At 53.3% G+C, this 10,814-nt stretch overlaps 1 protein-coding gene across 1 annotated transcript in view; it reads right to left on the reverse strand.

The window, feature by feature from the left end:
* Positions 1-3,477: 3,477 nt before the first annotated feature.
* The window catches only part of ELP6 (elongator acetyltransferase complex subunit 6), a 17,077-nt gene continuing 9,740 nt past the window's right edge, over positions 3,478-10,814 (reverse strand). Inside the window, exons 4-7 of the mRNA XM_010562024.1 lie at positions 7,629-7,759; positions 6,186-6,378; positions 4,670-4,816; positions 3,478-4,048 (exon numbers count right to left, since the gene is read on the reverse strand). Of these exons, the coding sequence (XP_010560326.1) occupies positions 3,920-4,048; positions 4,670-4,816; positions 6,186-6,378; positions 7,629-7,759 (600 nt within the window). The 3' untranslated portion in view covers positions 3,478-3,919. The remainder of the gene's footprint in view (positions 4,049-4,669; positions 4,817-6,185; positions 6,379-7,628; positions 7,760-10,814) is intronic.

Below are 10,814 nucleotides of genomic sequence, written 5' to 3' on the forward strand. Positions count from 1 at the left end.
TGGGAATTCTGCGGCACAGGGTAGACGCGGGGGAGGATTGGGCACCAGGAACCCTGGGGCAGCGTCAGGGGTGGGGGGGACGACAGTGGACCTTCCACCGGCAGCTCGGTGCAGGGGATAGAGGGGACTCGGCTGGCCGGAGCTGCGGGGGACCGGAGCGGGCCGGACACCGGGAGCCCTGGGCACAGAGGGGACAGTGGCACATGGCTTGGGCTGGGTCGGGAGGGCTGCTCCCCTGGAAGGAGCAGGTGGTACCCACAGGCCAAGGGATCTTTTCCTTTCCCCCCCCCCAGAAATGCCCATGCTGTTCCTGCCAACACGGCCTTGGCATGGGGTGGGATGCCCCATAGCCTGGGCACAGGGCGCCCGCAGGGTCAGGGCTTACCCTGTGGCACCAGAGAAAAGTCGTTAGCGTCTTTTCCCCCAGTGCGGAGGAAGCCATGGGGGAAAAGGCCGAGGTCGGCAGGAAAGGATGCGGCAGCTCCGGTGCCGGCAGGGACAGAGGGGAACGGTGGAAGGCAGCCAAGCCACCACTGCCCCACAGCCAGCCAGCCCCACATTGGTACTGCTGGCCTGGCAGTCACCCCTGGCACAGCTCCCGGCTGCCAAGCATCACTCCTGAAATCCCAGGGTAGCCCTCTGAGGAAAGAGGAGGTGTCAGAAGGGGAACCAGCCCTGAGAAGACAAGTCTTGGTGGAAAACCAGAGCAAGAAGCAGGGAAGGAACAAAGGAAAGGAGCAGAAATAGGACAGGGTAAAGGCAGCCCCTGCTCGTTCGTCTCCTGGGGCTGAGCACCCCCCACGCACCAGACTTTTCCAGGGCCTTTCTTGCAGCCATCAGGCTCTGACGCTTTCTGACAGTCCCCACTGCTGGCAGCCCTTCCCCAAACCATTGCATCCAACCCTCTCCCAGGGGACCTGCACCCCTGCCCCACCAGTCCCAGCCTTGACGGGCCTTTCCCCAGTTGCTGCCTGGCCAAGGACCCAGGCTGTTCCCACCAAGGCCAAGGGAATGAAGACCAGAGACCTCGGGCCAAGTCCCACCTGCCTTATCAGTCGAGATGCAGCGTTGTTACACAAGCTCTGGCTCTCAAACAGAGCGCTGCACGTAGCAGCGGCCCCGAGCACGCAGATGTTGCCTGACCCTGCGCAAGGTCACCCCGTTCTGCCATCAGTAGTGTCCCTCCTCGTCTCTGCTTTCTGCGCTGCCTTCCGCAGCATCAGCTCCAGAGCAAGGTCTTGGTTCAGCCGTGGCCATGCTGGGTGGCCTTGGCTCAGCAGAGCTGACAGATTGGCCTCCAGCAATCATGTCCTGATGGCAGATGCCACCTCTGGACATTGAGCAGGGATGGAGGAAACGTTGGGCTTGATCCTTGCTGTCAACCAGGAACCACCACAGGTTTCACCTCCCCTTCTCCAGGAGGCATCTCCCAGATGGTGCCTGTCCAAGCCCTCACCGGTGCACAGTGCAAAGAGCGGCTCGTTTGGAAGGGCCTTGGATCCTGGAGAAACATCCCCCTGCATGGGGACACCAGGGGTCAGGGTGCTGCTCCCCGAGTGGTGCCCATCCCAACTCTGAGCCCCGGACAGCCTCTGGTTTCTTGCTTGGATGGAGGCATCAGTCGAGCACAGAAAGAAACCGGGCAAAAGCCAGCAGCAATGCCACACGGTCACCCTGCTGGTTTCAGAGGAGGGAGGCAGAGCCTTGGAGCAGGGATGTTTTGGGATCTCTCCAAGGGATAGCTAATCATCCAGGCGTTACTTCAATTACACACCATTATACGCCTACTACAGGTGCATTTTAAGCAGCCATAGTGCCTGCAGCGACGGTGCCAGCAGCTCCCTTCCCCAAGACCTACCAGTCATCTCGTCCTCCCTTTGCAGATTGTGACCGCGCATCAGCCCCTGGGCACTGCCACCACGCTGGGCCGGCAGTAGCAGCGGTGCTGAGCTCTGCCGCTTGCACGGCTGATGGCCGAAAAACACTTTCTTTACCCCACCAGGGCACAGCAGGAACCATCCCGAGGGTTTGTGTGATGTGGGAGGAGACGGAGTCACCAGCCTGTCTCTGCCAGGACAGGGTACGGTGCTTTGCACCCACCAGCAGCGGTACCACGGCACCATCAGCTACCAGGAACCTTCCCAAGGAGCCTGGGACTCTGTGCACAGCTCGGGGGCACTTGGGACCCCAAACCATAGTGGTGTCACTGGCTCTGCCTCCACACGGAGGTTGGACAGGGGTTTGGGCACAGTAAGCTCTGGACCTGGCTGCTTCCTAGCCCCACGGCTGCCAGGCTGGGCACCCCAAGCCCCGCCGGCACACCACACTCAGGATCTGGCTGCCTGCCTGGGCCACACACACCGGCAGCTCGGGGCTCACCCACCAAAGATAATTTGGGGCTGTGACGCTCTGGGGCTTGGGTCAGGCCCAGGAGGCACTGCCTGACCCTGGAAGTTGGGAGGTTGCTGAGCGAGGCTGGGCTGGAGACACGACTTGGAGCTCTCCTTGGCAGCACAGAGAGACCCATAGGTTACGTTCCCATATAGTAGGGTCAAGTGATCCTAAAGCACGCGCGAGGCCTTGTTCGCCCTCCTGCATTCCTTGGCACTCGCCACAATCCCCAGAGCCTGCCCAGTCTCCCTGGGCTGCTATCAATAAGCAGCCACAGCTTCCAAGCATGCCAGGACTCCCCAAACTCAAGCCAAAGGGGACTGTTCCCAACACCCACAGCAGGACGGGTCACTGGGGTGTGCAGCATTTCTGCATGGAAAAAGCAGAAATATGTCTCACAGAGTTGTTACCCCAGCTCTAGAGCTGCAAGGAAAGGACATGGCAGGTCACTCTTGTCTCTCACAAGCGTGCGGGATGTCCTTTATCTCCCACTACAGCCAGACCAGCTACCAGGAGACCTCCAGGTCTGAGCTCTGCTCCCGGGACTGCACTTGCATCTGTGGGGAGGGAGGGGGACCCAAAGTCATCTCCTCACCCCAGCCCAGGAGATGCCCACTTCTCTCCCCTGCCAAGGAGCCTGTGGGGAGCGGTTCCCATACAGAGATTCACGGTTACTTAATGACTGTACCCTTACCTAATTAAAATTAGTGATTATTAGCCCCCAATAATCCTTCAATACAGGCAGGTCATATAAATGCTAGTAATGATTTGTGGTCCGGAAGCAGTGGCTGAGACAGAGGCTCACGTACAAGTGTCTGTTCATCATCCAAAGCCAAGGACAAGCTTGGGAAGCCACACGCTAAACAGACACACACAGACACAGGGGTTTCACGTGAAAAGAGGGAAAGTAAAAAAACAAAGCAAGCCATCAACCAAGCAAGGCAGCCTCTAGGTCTCACTGCAGCAAGGTGAGGGGCTATACATATAGCTATAGATTTTTTTTTTTTTTTAATTCTGCGGAAGTTGGGAGTTGAGCAAATCTCTCCTGTGCTAGAGCTGGGAGAAAGGTAAGAATTGCAACAGGCTCCCGGATCGTCCCTGCCTCCACCCGCTCTGTGTCATCTCATTAAATGCCAGCGGGTGGGTGGGGTGATCCCTCCACACAGCAGTGCCTGGCACTGCCCTGCCCTAACACACTAGAAAGGGTGAGGCACACCCAGGCCGCCGGGCATCCTCCCTGCTTGTATTTACACGCTCTAAGGGCCATTCTTGCAAGTTTTTGCACTTCTTCTTGGCCTGCATGTGTTGGGAACAGGGTGGGAGGACAAAGGGATGCAGCAAGCTCTGGGCAGGCTAATCCCCTCGTTGGCATGCAGTCCAACACGTGTTTAAGCTTCCCTCCTGGGTTAGTTTGCTGCAGGGCTCCTGGAAGGCGCTGGTGAAGCAGCCAGGCTGGTTTGGTGGCACGTCCAGTCTAGAGGTACCAGCCGCCCCGGCTTTGCTCACAGCGCTGCGTGGTATCGCAGCATCACAGGACTGCAGCTGACAGCCCTCTAGCAAAAAAGGTGACATTCTTGTCCTGGATCTTATACTGGTAGATCTGGACGAGATCCTGCTCCGCTGTCAGCTCCAAGGACACTCTCCTAATTATTTTAATCTGCAAAAGGAAAGGAACAGGAATATCATCCCTTTGGCTGCCCCAGACACAGCATCCTCACCCCCACACACCTCTTGCTGGCCTGCAGGGAAGGTGGATGACTGATAGGAAAACCACACAGCTGCCTGTAACCAGCCCCCTTGGTGGCAGCCCCTGACAAGGGACCACGCAGTGACCAGGCCCCAGCGACCCAGCTGCCCTCCCAGCCCAGAAGAGATCACTACAAGCCAGGCTGAGATTCACCAACAGGATAGTTTGGGGAAGCTTCCCAGGAAATAGATATTTTTCTTCGCCATCTTCTTGGGGCAGGAGACAACCTGTACCACAGCTGCTGTACAAACGCCTTCGAGCTTCCAGGGATGGGGGAGTCCCCTGGTGGCAGGATATCCCTGAATATCCCCATGGAAGTGGAGTCACGGCTGTAAGAGCCCAGGTGCTCCTGCAGATCCTGGTGACTGCAGCAAGGCTGCTCGTTAGTCCTTAACCATGCTTCAGACCAGGCTAGTCCTGGGCCATCTCCCATGGGGCAGATGCAGCATGTCTCACCCACCCTTGGGCCTGCAGGCAGCGTTGTGTGTGACATCAACGTGTGCCCCCTCTCCGTGCTCTCCTGTGCATTACCTGCCCATGAACATCCTTGCAGAAGCCGGTCGCCAGCCCCTCTACCCACAGGATCAGGTCACTGTGATGACACAGGGAGTTCACAATCAGTTCGTTTTCCTCGTCTTCTGAATCCTCGTTGCTGTGAACCAGCACCACGATGTTTCCCTGGAAGGAGAGCACCAGGCAGCGATGAGCCCCTGGCTGACTCCTAATCCGCTCAGGGTAAGGAAGGGGAGATAGCAACGGGAGCTTGCACAAATGCCCTGCTAACTAAGCTACTTAGGCATCCCCCAGCACGGCAGCTGGGTCTGAGCTAAAGTCCGCTGGGAAAATAAACAGCAGATACATATATAAAACTCTGAAACAGTTTGCTGTATATATACTGTATTTACATATACACACATATATATTAAAAATATGCAGCCTAAAAATACATCAAGCCCTGGTTATGAGACAGCTGTCTAGTTAAACCAGTCTGTCAGGCCATGCAAATGGCAACTCTGAATGAATTCAGAACAGCTAAATAAAGACACGGCCAAACGGCCGCAGCCAGAGCTGTGATGCTTGAACCTTCACAGCTCTCACAAGAAGCAAAGAGCTCCCCAATGCAACACCAAATCTGTTAAAAATACATCCCAAGAGTCTCTGCCTCAGCCCATGCAGGTCACCAAGGACTTAAAATAACATGAAATTCCCAATCAATCAAAACATACTTTAAAGCTTTGGAACATCTTAGACAGAAATAGAAATGGGTTAGCATTATCATCTTTTTTAGCTGTTTTGGAGGTAAATATTCTCAGCAAGCAGAACATCCCTCGTCAGCATTTACAGCACAAAGACCCTGGCACCATACGAAGTGCAGGCTAACAAAACCTGACACCATCTACTTTATTTCACACTCAAGCAGAGAAAGAAGTGGCCAGGGTGGGGGACGCTGCAATGTAAATAGCAAAGGATGGATGTGAGTGTAATGATTTTTGGCTGCAATGCTCTCAGAAGTTAACACATCGCTGGGGAGATCTTTGTAGAATTGCTGCATTGTCACGTGCCCTTAGAAACAAGCTGGTACAACACACAGCAACACTGAAGATCGGCGGAAGCAGAGACTTGCATCCCCTCCAAGTGGGCCTTCATCTCTGCCCCCTGCAAGACTCATCAGCCCCTCACTACCTTCGTAACCCATTTCCTTCGCTGCTCTCCCACACGCACACAAACACGGGTGTGAGTAGAGATCTCTGGAGAGCCAGGAGCTGTAAGAAACAATATTTTAGACCTTGAATCCCTGCTCTCACTTCAGGAACAGAGAGCACCCTCCTCCTGGGAAACCAGTTGCAAAGGACCCTACAGAGGTACTCCAAGGACTAACACAACTCCCTGAGAGTGGCCCTAGAGCAATGATTTAAATTTCTTGGATAGCCAAAGCCTTCCAAACCTCACCATGCACAGGTGAAAAAAGAAAAGAAAGCCAAGCTTTGCTCCAGAGGCTCTTCTCTACATGTAGTGTACAGGATGCTGTGTACGGAGGGAGCAGTACCTTCAGCTGGTAGCACACCGTGACTCTGCAGTAGTGGATGAAGTCCAGCACCGCCACTGGTGTGGCACCCAGGCTGAGCAGGACGCTGAGGTCATCCACCAGCAGCACGGGGCCCTTCCAGGAGTCGCTGCCAGTGGGAGTCAGGGACGTCCGGACAAAGTCAAACAAGGCTTTGAGGTCAGAAGCGCTCTCACTGGAAGAGAAGAAAGAGGTCTCAAGGGGCTTGGCCCACACGCATGTTGTGCATCCCCCTCCTCACCCACTGACCCAATGCAGGGAACACCAGCCTGCACCCTCCCTGCTGTCCCCACTGCTGTGACAGTCACTGCTCCTTTACTCAACTGTGTGCGGTGAAACCCTCCTGCCCGGCTCCAGGGATCATAGAATCAAAGCATGGTTTAGGTTGGAAAGGACCTTTAAAGGTCAACTAGTCCACGCCCCCTGCCACAAGCAGGGACATCTTCAACTACATCAGGTTGCTCAGAGTCCTGTCCAACCTGGCCTTGAATGTTTCCAGGGATGGGACATCTACCACCTCTCTGGGCAACCTGTCCTGGTGTTTCACCACCCTCATATTCAAGAATTTCTTCCTTATGTCTAGTCTGATATCTGCCCTCTTTTAGTTTAAAGTGCACTTGGCCTTGTTGAACCTCATGAGGTTCACATCAGCCCACTTCTTGAGCTTGTCCAGTGCTTGATCCTGCCGCACTTCAGCAACACCCACTCACCCAGACCTGAAGGGCTGCATGGTCCCACGGCACAGGGGTCTGCGGGGTTTCAGTGCCTGCCCCAGGTCTTACCAAAGGCCCATCTACCCCAGCATGCGTCTGAAACAGCGGAGAACTGGGAGCATACAGGAACAGAGCAAGTACGCAGCAGTCCTTGCCCAGAGGCGGTATCTGCCAATTTAACAGCCCTCAGTGGATTTTTTTTCTACCAAATCATCAGGGACATGGAGAAAGTGAAGTGGGAATAAAAATGAAAGCCAGCATGGTTAAAGCAGCACTGTTCTCTTGGATGAGAATAAAACTCAGAATAATAATAAAAAAAAGGCAATAAAACTGCTTGGATGGAGCTTTATTTGACACAAACCTGTTGAGTGCTGAAATAAATTTTCTCTAGACCTATAACATGCTTGGCAATGAGGATAGGGGCAGAAATTGCCCCAAAATGCTGGAGAAGGGGGACAGAATCTGAGCAGCAGGGAGAGACAGGGCAGGACAAGCACAGCAATGTGCACAGCACCAGCATTTCCCTTCACTTAGGTGCCCAGCTACTGAGTCCTCGGGCCTTGGAGGGAAGCCCAAAAGGAGCCAGGTCTCAGCTGTGGACCTCACTGCTGCTCTCGGTGTTGGCTGCAGTGGTAGAAGACATGAAGGGGAAAATGCTCTGTGCTGGGGGCCCTGCTGAGCCCCAGCAGAACCATCAACTGCTCAGGTTTACCTTATAAACTGAAGAGGACTGGACTGTCCTGACTGCTTCTCCTCCTCTCCAAACAAGAGGTCAAGGCAGGACTTGAGGCCTTCCAAGAAGACAAGCTGTCCCCGTTCTTTGGCAGCTGTCAGACTGACTCCCTCGAGAGAGGAAAACATGATGTTGCAGAGCGAACAGATTTGGAGGAATGGTGCAAACAGAACCAAGCGGATCGACGGCCGATTTTTATCAAGTCGTATCTAAATGTGCTAATAAAGTTAATGCTTCAGTCAGTCCTGCAAAGGGGATGAAACAGGCGGTTCTGTTACACACACTGGTGGACACATTTGCTCTCCTGCATTTTGCCACGAGATTAAAAAAAACCCACTGTGATTTGGGGGCTCAGACATCCTGGAATTGCTCCTGGGAAGACAGCTTTGTTGCATGGGAGAAAAACAGCTTCTTATCTAGAGGCAAGGAGAGGATGGGTACAGGCTTCTCCAGGCTGCCTCAAGGACCCTGCTGTGAGTAATTTCTTCGCCCTCCCTTCTTGGGTGGTGAAAGCCTTTGGTTTGCACTATCTCCAAATCATCACTGTGGCAATAACGACTCCCCAGCACAACCCACGCACCTGAGCGAGGCACGGCCTGGATCTGGAGAACGCCGTTGGCTGCGCACCCTGACGCTTGCACAACGCCCGGGAGAGAGCAGCGTGGCTGGGGCTCCCATGGGAAGCAGCCTCAGCCCTGGCTCCCCTTCGGAGAAGGAGGAGGGACCATGAAAAACTGCCTGGGGCCACCACTCAAACTCAAGCCAAGACTTCCTGCTCTCAGCCATGCTTCACGATGAGGCTGACCTCAAAAGCCACGTGCTGGGTGCGTTCAGATTCAACAGAGAAAGCCCTGGCAGAGTTGCAGCAGACATGCAGAAAACCCCAAATGGAGATCTAGTTCATGAACTCCTGTCTCATCCTCCTTCCTTTCATCAGCAGGGGCTCCTTGTGCCAACCATTCCATAGCTCCTCAGCTTACTGGTAACTGCATCAGTCCACTTCTCAGGAGAAAATTTAGTACCTGTTACTGACATGATCGTGCAAAGATATCTCATGTGCACTATCTTCAAACCTCAGCCAAACTGTGCATTTCCCAGCAGGAAGAAGTGCAAATTTGCTTGGCTTTCCAGTGTGGGTTGCTTCCCACATTTGACAACAGGACTGTGATTTCTTAAAATGGAACCAAGAAGCATTAACGCAACATCTCAGCAGCCTGGAAATAGGGCTGTTGTGCAAGGCAGCAGGTAGGTGGACAAGATGGAGAGATAAGATGGTTTACAAAGAGTTCAGGAAGGTTTAGCTCAATGCAGTATTGCCTGACAGGCAGAACTGGTGAGCCAGAGGCAGGTAACCAGAAACAAGGATCCTGAGAAAGCAGTTCCCATATCCCTTGAGAGAAGACATCCCTTTGGGATGCTGCGAGATTTTGAACCCTCCGAAGGGAGTGGCTGAGCAGGACTGGTCAGGAACAGAGGTAAGTCCTAGAGCAGGAGCCCTTACCTTAAGCCAAGACTGGCTTCTGCCTGAATGCTGGAAGAGGCACACACCAGCAGCGCTAGTGCTTTTGACCAGGAACTTTTTAAGCATCACCGAAAATACAGATTTTTGCTTATTTTCTAAGCAATCATGCTGGGAGCTGCAGGACACTTGAGCACAGAGTCTGAGTTGCCCAGCAAGGGGAAGGCTCATAGCAGCTCTTCCCCCAGGACCTTGAGCACTGAACAGAGCGCTGTGCTTGGCACTGTCCCAACACCTTCTTTTGAAAAGACCTTGGAGGTTTTCCAAGCATTTCCCAGTCCTCACGACACCCTTGAGAGCCACTGCGCTCTCTTTGCTCACACACGAGAGGGAGATGCAGCAAAGCAATGTGTCCACTTCTGCCTCCTGCTTTCTACCCCTGTGTTTCATCTGCTCGGCCTTCCTGTTACTCTGACATGAAAATATAAGTGCCAACATTTTAAAGACCCTTTTCATCTCTTTTTTAATTAAAAAAAAAAAAGGAAAGATTGTAAAGCCACATCTTAAGCATCTGATCAATAAGACAATCCCTACAAGGGGCTGGGCCCAGCTGCTTGTGAGCATGGTATTTCCACATGAGGACCTCCAGAGAGAAGGTCTGGGTAGATAAGGAAGAGGTCCTTTCCAGGAAGATTAACCCTGAGCTCCTGCAAGGCTTATCAGTTGCCACACGTTCAGTGCTAATGAGAGGAAAGACAGATTTCCACCGCTTTCCCTCCCAGCTGAAATGTGAGGGGGAGAGATCCATTCATCAGGGCTGCTGCCAGAAAACGATGTCTACGGCAATTAGAAAACAACAGATTGGAGGCAACGTCTTCCGTCACAGCCAGCAGATACTTTGACAAGCGGAGACTACTCCAAGGCAAAGGCTGTCTGGCATGTCCCCACCTCAGATCCAGTTTTTACATCAGCCCTGAGCTTGCCCTTCTTTTTCCTGGTCTTCCACGCGTGTTTCTGGGAGGAAATCAGTCCCACTTGCCATGCACACTCTGGGAAGGAGAGCCAGCACTTTTGGACATACCCCTTTTGTTTTCAAGCACCTTCTCAATGAACAGTGTCGCAGCACACTCTTGCCTCATCTAATCCACATTGTCTCCTCTCTTTTCCCCTTCTCCCAGGCAATCCAGGAGCAGTAATTCCCACAAATGAGACTATTACAGAGCGTGGGGCCATTCACTCTCCTTGCCATACCTTCTGCTGGCCCCAAGCCCAGCAGAGGCTGATGTGGGCTGCAGGCAGAGGGATTCAGCTTTTCCAGGTGATATTTGCTCACTAAAACCATGCCAGAAAGCAGGGCAGGAACAGAGAGCTAAGGGAAGCCTCCTGGGCAATTGCAAGCACGCACAATGGAAACATTTCTAGCCAAGAACAGAAGAACCTTTATGTGGCAGGCCAGGAGCGAGGAACAGCCGGCAAATACCTGATGTGCCATAAAGCAGGGCTGGGTTGCACAATGGTCTCAGAAACCTCATCCCCTTGTGAATTTTTGGAGACCACAGGACTCGGCACTTACTGAAATGCTCTGCTACAGCAATGGCTAAATTTGCCATTAATGTCAATAATTCAGAAATGGATTTTAACTTTGCTTCAGCCATTTCTTCCTGCACACACAAACTCTATACTTCAGATCAGCAAGAAAAGAGTGT

This window comes from Haliaeetus leucocephalus, unplaced genomic scaffold (assembly GCF_000737465.1).
Source record: "Haliaeetus leucocephalus isolate CR32 unplaced genomic scaffold, Haliaeetus_leucocephalus-4.0 Scaffold0, whole genome shotgun sequence".
Taxonomy (NCBI): Eukaryota; Metazoa; Chordata; class Aves; order Accipitriformes; family Accipitridae; genus Haliaeetus; species Haliaeetus leucocephalus.